Source organism: Penicillium psychrofluorescens, assembly GCF_964197705.1.
Source record: "Penicillium psychrofluorescens genome assembly, chromosome: 4".
NCBI classification, from domain to species: domain Eukaryota; kingdom Fungi; phylum Ascomycota; class Eurotiomycetes; order Eurotiales; family Aspergillaceae; genus Penicillium; species Penicillium psychrofluorescens.
The window spans coordinates 391,773-407,080 of NC_133442.1; the positions used below are offsets into that span (position 1 = coordinate 391,773).

A 15,308-nucleotide genomic window follows, 5' to 3' on the forward strand; every position below is an offset into this window, starting at 1 on the left:
AAAGTGTAACATCCTTTTTTGACAGCTTTACATTACTTTTAATCTTTGCACAGTGAACTGGGCGCCTTTCTATTTGCTAGGGCCGATGTCTTGCCCCCAGGGATAGAAGTCATCAGAATAGTGGCGGAGCTTCCGCAAGAAATTATCCTGCTCCATTTTGTTTCTGAAAGATATTATTCGTCTACGCAAGTGATAAGTTTCTGACTCTTTACAGTTCATGTGAAAAAAGTTGACTCACATCTCATTTTCGATTTTTGTGACATGGTATATCTCATGAGGGAAATACTCTGGCAGAAGGCCCGAATGGTCAAATTGATCGAAGTCGATGACGATATGAAACCTCGGGTTTTCTTCAGACGTGCCTCCACTTGGAGGTTGAAAGTGCCAAAAATGCTTGCCTTGGTCTGCCTCCTCTGCAGGCCGTCCAGTGAAGGTCAGGAATGACTTCACACATGTGACGATTTCTGAGTATGATATGTTTGGAAAGTGGCTTTCTCGAAGCCGCAGTATCACCCTCTTAGGAGTCATTTGGAGGTTCGGTCTGAAAGCGGGAGTGACAGAAAGGTTACCAGGGCTGTGATTCCATGCTCGTTTATAAGACCCCTGCAAGCTGGTCTGATCGCGGATCATGACTAATCGACCCCTTGCGACAACCTCAGGAATCTTGGAACGCGCTAATGATCATCCTGGCCAGCTGCGCATGACTTGAAAATACCTCTCAGCCAGTCGTGTTCCTCGGAAGGCTACGTTGGAGGGTAGGCATTCGATCCTGGGCGTAGCTAATAGTGTAAATAGAGCAAGACTCCTGCAGTTTGCCGAATCTGTCGGAGTGGAATTTCCACTAGTAATTTACTATGGATCCATCTTCCGCATCCTGATCACCTGATCCAGCGTAATTTCCGCATTCCGGCGGTTTTCCCACTTTGTGGAAATGGGAAATAAGCGTAATCACTAGTAATTCTACCAAGTAGTCTGATTCGACAATGATGAAAACGATGATATTCAGTCTATCAATTATCCTGGAATTTATAGGGGCAGAAAGCGGGAAAACTGCCGGAATCCGGAAATTACGCTGGACGCCTAGATCTGATGGATCAGATCAGGTGATCAGGATGCGGAAGATGGATCCTAGTAAATTACTAGTGGGAATTCCACTCCGACACACTTTTCTGCCCCCTATAAATTCCAGGATAATTGATAGACTGAATACCATCGTTTTCATCATTGTCGAATCAGACAGCTTGGTAGAATTACTAGTGATTACGCATATTCTCCATTTCCACAGAATCTGACTATACCTATTTTTTCGTATCCTGGAACGGCACCCCGCACTATCTTTTGAATGATATGCGGCAGATATTGAATGTCTACACAAAATGACCAATCCAGCTATTATTTATTGTGTTCTTGAGGTTGTGTTCTTGAGGAGGCCAACTATTAAATCAATTCGTTTGGTCATATACTCCCAATTTTTAGCGGCTGGGGCTCGCATAAGTTTTGCTAAGCGATGCCAGTCATGATAACACATAACGCAAGCGTGTATTAGGCTGCCATGAGACATATATTCAAATAATGCAAACGTGTGTGAGTATTTGACCATGACAGACTTTCAAGTCACATAAAGCCACTAGTTTGGAGGTCCGAAACCAACGTGCAGCAGAATGAAATATGGCCAGCCAACTAGCACCACGCCGATATCCCACAGTCATCACCATCGCCACAGAATACTATTCGAAGTCTTGCGTTTTAATGAAAATGATCCCCAAGCTCCGAGTGTTCAGAGCTGCTCGGTGTGAGGCCAAGGCATGCTGGGCATCGACCGACTTGAAAGTCGTCTTGCGGGAGAACTCCTCGATCAAGATCTCGAAGTCTCCCACTTGCGGGAAGGCAATACGCTTTGTCGGGACGCGCTTCAGATGCGCCGCAGCGCCTGACGCCAATAGTGTAGGTATGCCCACAGCCATTTCGACCATTGTATCGTTTACACAACAAGGTACACATCTAATAGGCATATTAACAGGGGTACATATTAAGAAAGAATTGAATGTATATATATACCTTTGAATGAAGGTGAATGTTCAGAAGTCTTCAAGGTATCTCGCTGTTATGTTCTTCGCAGAGTGGATGAAATGGAAAAGTTACAGCCTTAAATATCCTCCAACGCGTTCACGGGTTTCTTTTATCATCAGTTACCGTTCTCATAAATTTCCTGCGCTCTGGCGCATCTCGAGCGTCAAACAGTGAAACAAGTGATGATGATCAGCTGGGGATACGACCTTCTTGGCTGCTGCAGTTGTCAAGTCTTCCAATAATATACAACGCGTCCAAACACAAATGGCGCCACCTCACATAACTTGTGTTTGTATCCTAAAATCCTAATAACGCTAAGGCGCGTCCGTGAATTCATTTAGACTTCCAAGGATCTTAGCGTATTTCCGCAAACATCTGCAGACTTCTACAGGTTTTTGCAGACTAAGCTAGATTTTTACGGACATGAACAAAAGTCCATGGTGCATTGCGCTCAGGCCTCTACTGTCACTTCTCGCGGATTCATCTGGACTCTTAACGATCCTGCAGCGAGTTCATGAGAATGGCAGACATCATGCGGACATTTGTCTGCGAAAAGCCAACCAAGTCATATGGAGTTTTTCTTCGTGCCGACTGTTGAGCTAAGTTATCGGCACTCACTCGCTCAGCCGACACATGGCTTTCTCTTCGGATGAATCTTCATATGACGGACGATTGTGATCTTGGCGTTTGAAGAATTTACTGCACTTGGGTGTCTTGCATTTGAAATGCAGGCTTCCCTGACTCATATTATATTGAGCTGCTTGTGAAAGACCTGGTGGTATAATTGCAGCAGAAAAATCCTTGTTGTGCACTGAGACACCGTGGGTTGATATCTTGCATCAGCGTGCGCTGTTTCACAAAATGGAGAGCAGTTATAAAAGACAGAGATAAGTAGCAAGCCTGTCTACTGACTAGATAGTCTACGAATATAGTGATGGATAAAGGTTTCATGTACGTAAATAATAAAATTCATGATATATCCTTATAATTGTCAAGCAGTGGATTTGGTTTTGGAGGGTCTGTTGAGCACCTCAAAGTGAAATTATCCCAGCACTTTGTTAGAGAAAGCAAATTCTCAGACCACGTAAAAATCTTCCGATTGTGTAATTATAAGCGTATGATCACGAGTTACCACGCATACGGCTATCCTTTGTGGTCATGCCCCAGGGATATAGCTCATCTGTAAAATGACGAATTTGTCGCTTGAAATTTTCCAACCAGGGGCTTTCTCGATAAGCAAAGATCACCCTAGAGGAGAAGTTAGGCAAATAATACTGGATACGAGATGGTTCTGACTTACATTTCACTATCTTGGCGACGGATGCGGTGAACGTCATGTGGAAAGTTGCTATCAAGAGGTCCAGAGAAATTCTTTTTCTCAAGATCGATGACAATATGGATTTTGGGATCTTTTTGCAAGATATGAGGGTTGGGTGGCTGAACATGGATGAAATGACGGTCGGTTGCTAGCTCATCTGGGGAGTGTCCGTATTTTTCGAGGTATAACCGAACTGGTTCATAGATATCGTCCTTATTAAGGTCCGCTTCTGATAGACGCAAAATAACTCGCTTTGCTTGAAGCATGTTTTCGACACAAATGCAGAAAGATTAAGTCGCAGAAACGCGGGGCAGCAGGCTTTTATGTGTTTTACCTAGGCGGTAGATCCGCAGACCAATCAGGTATAGGGGAGAAACTTCAAGGTTTCGTTGGATCAACAACGGGTTGACAATTCAATAATTTGTTCTGGTCTGGAGGATTGCTGTATACCTATTTTAAGACAATACAAGAGGATGGATCTACGAAATGAAGTTCAAATGATATCCAATCAACGTAAAATTTTCGTATTGATAGGGTAGGAATTATTTCCGACCCTACTAATCTGTATAACTATGTATCATACCACAACAATAATAAATATCGGAACAGCGTCCAGTAGAATAGCTATCATTGCGGCTACCATTGAGTAAACGTAATCCTAATGGGAGTTAGTTCTGAACCGAGTCAAAAAGGATTAAACCAAGATCGAGACTTCTAGCAAGAGGGCCTACCTTATTAGATGACAACCATAAATTGCGACCCTTGTGAGCTTGGAGGTGTCTCTCCTTTACAGGCAGGACAGATACCATCTAATTGATCGTCCTGTCTGTCCACGACACGCTCCAAGTCACGCATATCGCCGCTTTGAGGTACACAGGGTTTCTGATCTGGGCGCTGCAGAGCGTCATTGCACTTCTGGTGGTCATAGGCGATGACGTGGCGGCAACCGCCTCGGCCATTAAATCGCTTGCAAAGAAGGTCACACATTTTTAGGACGAATACTGCATACAAGAATGGATCAGCGGGTGATCGGGCTAGGGGACACTTCCCTACGTACTGGTATGTTGAAGAGAAGATGTGGGCAATTGATACCTAATACACAAGGAAGAGGTTTGGGTGCGACTGGCGTTTTTTTTTTCTTTTCAAACTGATCGCTGGCTCCTTGAATTGGGTGCCAGCGATGATATTTATACGCCGGCCTTTCTCCGCTCTGTCAGCTGGCACTAGCAGGTTCTCTAGACCTGGGATGAACTACGACTTCGCTTCCCAGGACAGAAACGGAACACGTGACTGGCCAGTGCCAGCACGGCCCCTGATTCGTACATAGACACCTCACGGCCTAGGCGTTACCGGTATTATTAGGAAGCAGTGGCGCATTGTTCATCCGTTCGAGATCCACAACTTGGCTTAGACGGTGACACGAGATCTAACTAGACTCGGGACCCGCGTTGCAGGTCCTCAATTCGGTTTTTCGTCGCGGGATAGACGATGAGGTCTGCGTGTCATCTGGAAATAGGGGTGTCCAAGTTTGACCACTTAGAGTCCTCACGATGGTAAGCAAGCCTATTCGCTTAAAACCCAAGTGATTTCTGCGGTGTGAAGATCGGCATACCCTCCCATCAATTTCCAATGGTTCTACGAGGGGTTGTTTACCCTTGAAAGCCAAGCAAGAGCTGGCTTGATGTTCCTCGCGCTAATCCCATTCTGTCTAATCTTGTCCGCGCGGACAAGATTAGACAGAATGGGATTAGCGCGAATTGTGCAGCTTGGTGGCCTTGTGATAGGCCAAGGTACCCTTGTAGGCAGCCAAACTCGGCTTTCTACGATTGGATGACATAGTTCTGAGGTCAGAGGCTCATGCGCGTAGTAAGGCTCAGTGATTGGTAGAATGATTCCCTTTCTGCAGCCGTATGCGCAAAGGCTGCATGGATTCTGTACGAAGGCACATTCTCCAAAGTGTGATGGCCAGACAAGGGGGTGGTTCCATGGCCACCTGCATTGAAAAAATGTGATGGTATTTTGATACTGGCTTGTTTTACCAGATGAGATATGAGATGCAGAACCTATTTGCCTGGAGACCCGCAGGCCTGCTTCCAAGATGGACTTTGGTTTGACATAATAACAACGAAGTGGGCTCTCTTGAGCCATGATGAACTGTCCGTCTTAGTCCTAGAGAGCGTGAGCATTGAAAGCAATCAATAATAGACCACTTACAGGTATCAAGGTACAAGCGTAAGATTTTTTTTTTAAACAGAATAAATGCAGTTCCTTTGTCGTATGGCACCTTATCACGAAGAAGGTTCCTCTCGTAAAAAGGGCGCTATAGATATATTCGCTGAGCGACCATCCGTGTGCGCCATTTAAAGTTTCACCAAGGGGCAGTATAGCAGGGTACCCAACAGGAGAGGTGTCGCGGGCACAATTTAGTTTACATACGCTCTTTATGTAATTCAACCACCTGACTTACCGCCCAATAATGTTTAGCGACCTGGCAAAACGATCTACGGTTCAGAACAACTTGCAACCCAGAAGGGCTAGGCGATTCCCAAATGGCTGTCGTATATATCACAATACTTACTCAATGATGCAATGCGTTCCTGTGCAGGTGTGTAATTTACGAGAACAATACGACGCAAGAAAATGGAGAGGTCAGCGCGCAACAGGCGCTTCTCCTCATTTCGTTGGCCACATTAGTGTGGTCAGGGGCCGGGTAGATCATTGATTCAGAGCCTATCAATAACGCCCCCAACACGGGTCATTGGCAGCATCTTAAGGAGGTTTTGCTGAGTGTTTACTAGTAGCGATGTCACACGCTACTATGTATTTGGTTTAGCTTCCCTTGTGCCTTTTTTTTATAACAGGTTGGTGCTTCGGACCTGGAACTTACGTTCCAGTTCAGCGTCTCCATCATGGGCATAACAGAAAGCAAAATACTTACGGGGAAACTCGCCAGCGCATGTTCAAGCGCAGAGCAAAACAAACAAGGTCATATCCAGCATGTTCTGTTAGACAAGCAAGTAAGCCATTCGTCAGCAGAAAAGCAATCAAAATCTAATCAGTGCCAGTTCGTCGAGTGTCTTGCAACCCTGTGGGATAGTCTGCCTGGACCTTCGAAAGACAAAATCACTGGGCGCAAACGCCGCAGATCGGGACCCAAAAAAGTCAAGAATCAAATTGACCGGCAAATTGGCGTACCTGCGCTTCTAAAGCCTAACCTCAGATTATGGGCAAAAGAATCCAAATCTTTTCTGAATCCAATCCCCTACGAAGAACCTGTCGCCAGAAAGGCTTGTCCAGTTGCCATGTTTTACCAACAACTTTCGACCACCGAGATTCGAAACACTGGGGATGTGATACGGTCACGATTTCTGAAGGTTCTTTTCCATCATTTGAAAGATAGGTTCTGTATAACCTACCTTCGACCTGACGCGGTCACCTGGTTGGCTAAAAGAGTTGGCCTGGCAGGACTTGATGACGGTGACACGGTCAAAATTTCAGGCAAAATCAAAGATTGGACTTACTTAGGAGGTAGATACGATGCATTATGCAGAGATATAGGAAAGTATAATGTGGCAGGAAATTTCAAATATCTGGGGAATCTAATGCGCTTGCCAGACGATGTGAGCGATAGATAGTGAGTCTAGCAGAAAAGCCCTATTGCCTGTCTTTCGAAAATAACCACATTGTAGCGTTCGAAAAGAGCTGAAAGTCAAAGGCCCCGACAGGACGCGAGAAGTTAAGTCGTTAATGTGTCGCGGTGTCTATCAACCCAACCAAGAAAATGGCGCCATTGATAGTCTCGCGGATACGATTTTTAAAGATTTGTGGGGACTGATTGAGCCGTATGTTCCACCTGAGGAGGCTGAACTTGGAACAGTTTTCTATTCTTTGAAAGGTGTGATGTCAACCCGCAAATATTTCCATGTTGGCTTATGTTCGTATTAGATTGGCGTGAACTTCCCGGAACCCGGGTGATCAGACTCCAAATTGGGGATTCCCGAACACAAGTAGAAAATGAGGAGGAGCATCATATCAGTGCCCAACTTAAAGATCTATCGACTAGGAACCAGAGCACTGCACATGTACGAGCGCTAGACAGATGTGATACGTTATCGCCCTCGGCAGAAATTGACGAAATTGGGAGTGTGGACCTCCAACTCTCTGGTACATCTGGGCCAAGTTCATTCCATGGCACTTCTGATCCAGCTGGGTCAGATGTTTCTGAAGGATCAACGTTCTACTGCGGAGATACTCCGATTAGTAACCCATTGACAGAAAGAGATTCAGCCGGTGGGTTCTCGCCGGAAGTTCCTCCAACGTCTAATCAACCTCTGGAATGCCCTCCAATTTCGGAACCCGAGGGAACACAACAAATGGAACCGATCCTGGCTCAACCTACATTTGCAACATCGGCCCGAAGAAATCAAAATAAAAGGAAACGAAACCATTTTGAGCATAGTATGTATATTCTTATCCATTTTCCACCCAGTGGCTAATAATTCCAAACCAGGTGGCGAACAGAATGACGCACTGGCGTCGCAGAAGACATCGAGGTTTGATATTGCTACTGCTGGTGGTAGAAGGGAACAAAACGATACATTTCCCAATGGGATTATGTCTACTGCTACGGCCTTCCCCACCGTCATACAAGGTGGAACGCGGATTGGCACAAACAGCATAAACGGTGCATACTGGCCAAGTGCATTAGATGAAGGGTCTCTGATAGGCACAAACAACGCAGAGTGGCCGCAATCCACAATCGACATGAACAGCGCCGCTCTTTCGGAGTTAGCGTTCACAGGGCCCACTTCATCTGACCATACAAATATCCCAACCGCCAACTCCCACAATGAGTTGTACACACTCTTTGACCACAATTACACATCTGCTGCGCTTCCAACCCCTATGTTGTGGAGTTTATTTCCTCCTTAAAACCAACTCAATTCAAGTGGCCTATCCCTTCATTACATGTAATTATCTTTGCACTAAGTAAACTACCTCTCCGTTGTGTTCAGCTTCCCTTATCAGATCGGCCTTTTAGCATGCGAAACATATCACGAAACCCTACTTCACATCAATATCAATAAGCAGTCGAGCATGTGCTACCATGCTATCCTATATTATTGAGTTGGGAAAGAGGGATGGGGTTGCATCTCATGCCACAATCGCAAGGATCAAGGCAAAACAAGACTGATGTGGCTTCGCACGGGACGAATCGGCGCGAAATGATTGTGAGCGAAGAAGTCAGACAATGGATCACATTTTGCTCGAGTGCTCGCAGCTCTAGACCGAGCTTAACTGGGTAATAAACACTCTGTTTGACCGCGGAGTTGCTCTTTGACACGACGAGCGCCTGTGTGGTCCGAGTCTCACGCAAGTGTGGCCGAATTCATAGTCTGGACCGCTCTCTTGCATTAGTCTTAAACGACATAATGGTTCTTGGGTTGGAAGAAGGCGGCGTAAAAGTATGGCCCCTCAGGACAGTGCAGCAGGAAATGTTGCTAGTTAGATGCTTGTCTTGAGTGTAGCCAGTTCTATGGTACTCCCTCGAAGTACAGCTAAATTCGAAATTGCCTTCCACGATATACACAGAGGAATTGTTTCTAGAACCCTAAGTCGAAACATACTATACTGAATACGGTTAGTGGAAGCGCAGGGGTTATTTTGCCAAACTTACGAGGTACAGGTTCTTTCGAAACATGAATACACCAGCTGTAAGTTGCAAGTTCTGAAAACAAAGTGTGGCATCGCACAGTTGCTGATTGGAGTCGCAGTAGTGAACCTCAAAGTTAAATACTCCCAAATATGGTGAAGCCTACCTAAGGCAAGACGAAAAAAAGTAAAGAAAGAGACAAATAGATCATGACTTGATAGACAGATCCTCAGTTTCCCAGGCGAGCAGGGTGTCAGAATTAGAAACAGTGTTGGGATGAGCAGGACCTAAAATTCGTTGCTGCTTGGTAACGCAGGTTCTAAGCAAATCGATCGCTTCAGAACGACGGCCGGTGGATTCGAAGGTGAAAGCTAGGTTAGCCATACTTGTCAACGTGTCAGGATGGTCCTCGCCGAGTTTAGTCTCGCGAGTCTCCATCGCCTGCACAAATAGTTTCTCAGCCTCCTCCCGCCGGCCTTCAAGCCAATACGCTATTGCAAGCATGTCAATGCTGCTAAGGGCTTCGTCACTATCCGCACCAAATATTACCACTCTCTGTTCCCTTGACTTTGATACCATCTCCATAGTGTCCGAGGCATTACCTGTTCGCCAAGCGTACCATGCACCTCTATGAAGCAGAGTAGCCCATTCCCGTTTGGAGTCCAGAGATTCAGGTCGCTGTGATATCGCTGATTTCACATGTGGAAAGAGCTTTCGGCAACTTTGCCAATTTTCATCTTCACTGGTAGGAAATTCTTGGCATAGATTGCTAATGAATTTTTCCTTCCATTGCTCTATTTGCCCTTGGGTCGCAAGCCATGTACGTGCAGTAAGTTGCACTAGCCGATGCATCGTAAATACCGTGCTATCTTCACCGATATCAATAAATGAATAGTCTCTGAGAGTTGAAACATCCTTCTCAAACCCATCATCTAGGTCAGATTCAGATGAACGAGACTTCCGAGGCCGCCTGCGAATAGCTCTCGTTATAAACATGCGGATCAAACTATTATTCGTTCTCTCATTCATAGGGGCTCGCAGAAGCTTCTCTGGGATTCCCTGAGGGTCAAAAAAGCTCATGAGAGAGAGCAAGTCTGCCGCGGACTGTCTGGTTCGTCGGATATGCTCGAAAGATATTTGCCATGTGAAGAGAATAGAGTTCTTTGCCTCCCAGTCTCGGTGAATTTGACCTGCCTCATGATTAAGAAGCTTGATGGCTTGACGATCATTCTTCCGAAGCTCTTCCAGGTATTGCGATACCGAGCAACGAGGTGAACGATGATTAATGTAGCTAGCAGCTTGTATGATCGCGAGAGGCATGCGTTCAAGTTCCTCCACTAGTTGCACCATGTCTGGACTCTCCGTGTGCATATCTAGCTTGTTCTGCAGGAGAACCAGGCCCTCAGTCATGTTCATTGGTTGTACGTCGATAAGATTCCTCCTGTGACCCGTGATGTCTAATGCTACTCCTTTGTTCCGACTTGTCATGATGATGAAGCCATTTGAGAATCCGGGAAGGAGGAGGTACCTTAGCGGTGGCTGTGCCGGGGCATGGCCCTGGGCATTTCCGTTGGTTTCCGGAGAAGGCACGCGAAACAGCTCGTCATCATCCACACTATCTAGCACAAGGATCCATTTTCCAATAGTTTCATCTTGTAGCCAGTTTCCGACGAGTTGGAAGATATTGGTGTTGTGATCCTGGCGCCCGGGAATGCTGGCTCGATCGGCAAGGTCGCGCAGACTTTTATCGCAGCGGGCCGCATTACTCGCATGAACCCAGAAAACCCAGGTTTCAGTCGATTGCTGTCGGACTCGATGGCAGTATTCGATAGCAAGTCTCGTTTTCCTATTGTATAGTTAGCCTTGAACGGACCCGCCTTGGGACGAGTTGTCCGGACCCAACGCCGCCAAACCCGACAAGTGCTATTCTTGTCCCAGCAATCGAGGCGTTCTCATGGATTCTGTCAAGGAGTGCATCACGGCTGACAAAGTCTGGGTCGTGCGGGATCGGCACTGTAGACAGAGGCTCAGGGCGGAGTTCCGCTCGCTCTAGGAAGGGAAAGCCGCGGTTAGTCAACTTCTCTCAGACCTTTTAAGGGACATTGGAAACTTACCCGATGAAAGATATATCGGCCCATGATTGATGCCCACCTGAAGCCCCGAGTTTCTATGGCCGAACGATATGGAGGTCATAGTTCAACGCCACGAACACAATGTTGAGGTTCTTGGGCAGAGAAAGTTGCTGATCCCCCAAGAGAGCCATGGTCAGCCCCACAATCAGGTGACTTTTAGGCTGCGGGCGCGGTGATAGAACGCGGGCTGAATCTAGGGGCATCAGCGATCAGGGCTGTGATCAATAATCTGCTCAAGATCATCTCGTAAATCAATTCGAGCAGAAGGGGGCGTAGTTGGAGCCGTTCTGCGTTGGGGTTGTTCGTCTGCTGTTGCGGGTTTCAACGATTTGAGTGCAACAGCTTGGGCGACGAAGAGAACAAAAGGAGGCGTATACTTGAGACGCGTACAATACCTGGCCGTATGTGTCTTGTCAGATGGTTTACATTTCCATTCTTACGCGCAGGGATGATATAGAGGCTAACCGCACCTGGCCTAGATAGGCTTTGCCACGGCCTTGGCGTTAGGGTTTGAGATAGTTTCTCTGTGAAAAACATGGAAGGCAATTTCGAATTTAGCTGTAAGTAAGTGCGAAAGCGGCAGCCGACAGCCCACAAGGCAACGAGAGGTGGGGAAAACTGCCTAGCGAAATCTTTTGGCGATGACAACAGGAGGTAAAAGTGTTCGTTGTGAATTGCCTCTGTTTATTGCGGTTACATATACTTCTGGGCGACCAGCCAGGGCCTCGCTCCGGGAGAACTCACGAAATCCACGAAAAAGTCGTTCAGTGGATCGAATGCACGGCAAAATGCCCTCAACTTAAGTCATAGGCCGATCATAGTGTAGATTCCTAGGTGACGGTCAAATCACATAACTAAGAAAAACAGCATCCTTTACTCTGTACAGAGAGCCTGAGAGACCTTCAAGATAGAAAGTGCCACCAAGGCGCCCATCATACAGCGGCATACACGATGAGTGGAGGATATCGGATAGACGGGACCCACATGGTACACCTGGGTACCCCTAAACACGAATATGCTACTGTTCTTTTGCTTCCTGGCGCTACGTCTTGTCGACCGTAGCTGTTCTTAATATTGATCTTTCATCTCCATAGACTATTTGCATGTCTGTTTACGTTGAGACCCTCAAGTAGTTCAGGTCAAGCCTGAAGACAGAAAAAAGAAAAAAGCCAAGGCGGTCAGGCACCTGACGAAGAACCGTAGACGAATAGGGGTGTTGGCGGCGCGATCTACCTGCTGGGCCAGGATTTGATCAGGCAACTTGAAGGCGTATGAATTATTGAAGCAAAAAAATGTAAAAGTTTCCGATGCATGAAACTCGTTACTACATGACAAGATTTTGACCAAAGAGCATTGTCAAGAACATCCTCTCGGCCTTTGCACAAGCCAGGTGAGAGGCCAGCCACCAACAATATCGCACAGTTCAGTGATCTGGCTAGGGATGATACATTCAAGCCAGGATGAACTCGACCAGAAACCCACTAGATTCGTCATCCTTTACGAACAACCAGTCCCAGCATCAAGTCGTTCTCTTAAACAAAGATTAGTCACCGTCTTCGCCGTCATGCAGTGGATGACGAACAGGGAAATAAGTACCTCCTCGCCCTCATTCTTAACCTCCCTTTTTGCCGCAAAAAGGGCATATTTGGCCGGTAGGAGTGATGCCATCGTTGCAATACGCGCAATCATCTCCTGCCATCGTATCGGTCTCTAGCAGGGTAATCGTAGTATCTTGTTTAGGTCAGAGATATACACAAGAAAATCTCGCCTTGGGTTGGGCATTAAAATGAGATTAGTCAAGGATGGGACAGAGGTAGCAAGAGGTAGCCATGCGGAACCGCCGAGATTGCCCGTCATATGACTGATTTCGGATAAAGGATTTTGCGTCGAGTGCCCCGCGTTCCCACTTGGATATTCCATCACCTCACTAATTCGTGCCTTTGTGCATCCTTCCGTTCAAGGTGCTTCTGTTACGCAATGACTTCCTCGGACTCTTTACCTACTTCACTTTTCGAAGAAACCCATATTTCGCCAACAGTCACTGCGGAGGACGCCCAAATATTCTTCGAACGGCATGGAATCTTCTATGCGCCTGACGCGGAAATTGGAAGGCTTGTGGCAACATTAGGCAGCGAAGCAGTTCACGGGAAAGTACGCATGGAACGATTTCCCATACGTGACTCGGTATGTACGGCGCTTAAGACCGTTCTATACTATATTAACATAATCTAGCGCCTTGAAACGATCATCGGACCATTCGCCGGATCATTTTGTTTTACTCTTGGTCCTGAACCTGGGGCCTTCTATTCCATGACGATAACAGCAAGTCCGGATCACCGAATTTTCGTTTACATGTGGGGCAAAGGGACACATTGCGAGTTTTCTGAGGGGTCTCATGTCAGCATACTGAAGGGACTCCCGGCAGCAAATGGTTTAATCCAGGTCCCATATGCCTGGCTAAAGAAGAGGGACTTGCCAGATAGAACGATTAAATTTGAGGAGGGCGGCATGTAAGATGCGCTACTTATCCTTTCCTCCCAGCTTACTCACATAATATAGCATGGTTGCACACCCTCGACTATGTTTTCAAATAATTAAGGGTCACGCGATTGGCTGGGGATGCCAAAAAGACATCACGAGAGAGCGACAGCTGGTCGGCACCGACAACGCTAGCAGACACCGCCAGCAGGATGCTGATAGCTCACCAAATTGAGAATTTGTACTTTGGCCAGAAGCATTATATGCGATATTTTTTAGCGAAACTGTGCGTCTTACTGGTTTGTTGTTAAGAACAAACAAACTGCATAGCGTTTCATAGCGGATTTGGAGGTACTCAACATCATAAGCCTTGGCCTTGATTTGGTCGAAAGCATAAATTGGACTGGTCAGTCAGTAAGTTATCTCGATAACAAGGTACACTAATTTTGACTCGAGGGTCGTCCTTCTTTTGATTCGATGGCATGTCAACACTTGCTGACACGCCGCAGTTGACACGAATGAGTTCATAACTAGCCGTTGTGGCCCCTACTCCGACGCAGTGAAGGATTTAAGCGTTTTTTTTTGTGAGCGCTAATCCAAATCTGTCCAATCTTGTCCGCGCGGACAAGATTGGACAGATTTGGATTAGCGCTAAGAACGTAACGTCAAGCCAGCTCTTGATCATGCTCTGAATACATCGACCATAGAAGCATGTATTCGCTACGCTTGGGACTAATTTGCTTTAATCAATAAGCTGAAAAAGCATGGAAAATCTTTGAAGAGATCAGAAAAGTATCTTGTACTGGAAAAAATACATGTAGTCTTGTCTCTTTAGCAGCGCGTCTAGTCTAGAGAAAGAACTCATAACCAATGCAACAGCGTTCAACCACGGCGGCGTAGGTTGGAGAGAATAACTCGTTGTGTCATTGATTCTGTAGATGCCTCCGCTATAGAGCTCGGTCCACCCCAGGCACAAATGACGCTTGCTGTAGCTCGCCAGGCTCACAGGCTCGAAACTATGCGGCCCTATCTCTTTCTGATTCGAGCCACACTATTCCGCGAGAGGTTGAAAATGTATAAAAAGTATTACACTTCTCGTTTACTATATAGGAATCTTGAAGTAAGTGAAAATCGCCGAACACCGGACTATCTTTCTGATCAGGATGGACTCGCTAGATCTACGACCTTACTTCACCGGTTTGGAACACCGTGAGTCAATTTTTCTTTTTGTTCAAAAGGAGTTTACTAATTACTATAGTAGTAGTCAGAGTTGATGAAATATCTTTCGCACATCTATCTCCCCTTCAAGAAAACATTAATTTGGCATGCCGAAGGAAATTTCACCTATCTCCTAGCACAATTTCATTTTCGCCTGAACAGATATATGTGACAATAATGGAGTTGTGTCCGCTTTGGGTACATGGGCGTCAATTAGGCCAGAGATTATACTTCGCTCTGTGGGGTCGAATGTCAGATTTTTGCTTCGTAAAATCTGAGCAGGGCCTTTTCAGTTGGCTTGCCCTTGCTTTAAAACAGGAAGTTTACGTCTATTGTCACATGCAACAACTTCTCCCTATGAACGAGGATGCTCCAATCTGTTCTGCGGTTCTGGATAGTCTTGACCCTGTTTATGATGAACGCTCTGGCCTAGTCCAAT

The 15,308-nt window shown here is 46.3% G+C and overlaps 2 protein-coding genes across 2 annotated transcripts; both read right to left on the bottom strand.

Moving 5' to 3' along the window:
- Positions 1–1,727: 1,727 nt before the first annotated feature.
- Positions 1,728–1,964, bottom strand: PFLUO_LOCUS5876 (uncharacterized protein; the record flags this gene model as incomplete). The annotated part of the gene is made up of 1 exon (XM_073783364.1): positions 1,728–1,964. The coding sequence occupies one exon, from the start codon at positions 1,962–1,964 to the stop codon at positions 1,728–1,730; it is 237 nt and encodes a 78-aa protein (XP_073639927.1).
- A 1,227-nt stretch (positions 1,965–3,191) lies between these two features.
- Positions 3,192–3,654, bottom strand: PFLUO_LOCUS5877 (uncharacterized protein; the record flags this gene model as incomplete). Its single annotated transcript, XM_073783365.1, has 2 exons — positions 3,192–3,318; positions 3,371–3,654. The coding sequence occupies 2 exons, from the start codon at positions 3,652–3,654 to the stop codon at positions 3,192–3,194; spliced, it is 411 nt and encodes a 136-aa protein (XP_073639928.1).
- Between the last annotated feature and the right edge of the window lie 11,654 nt (positions 3,655–15,308).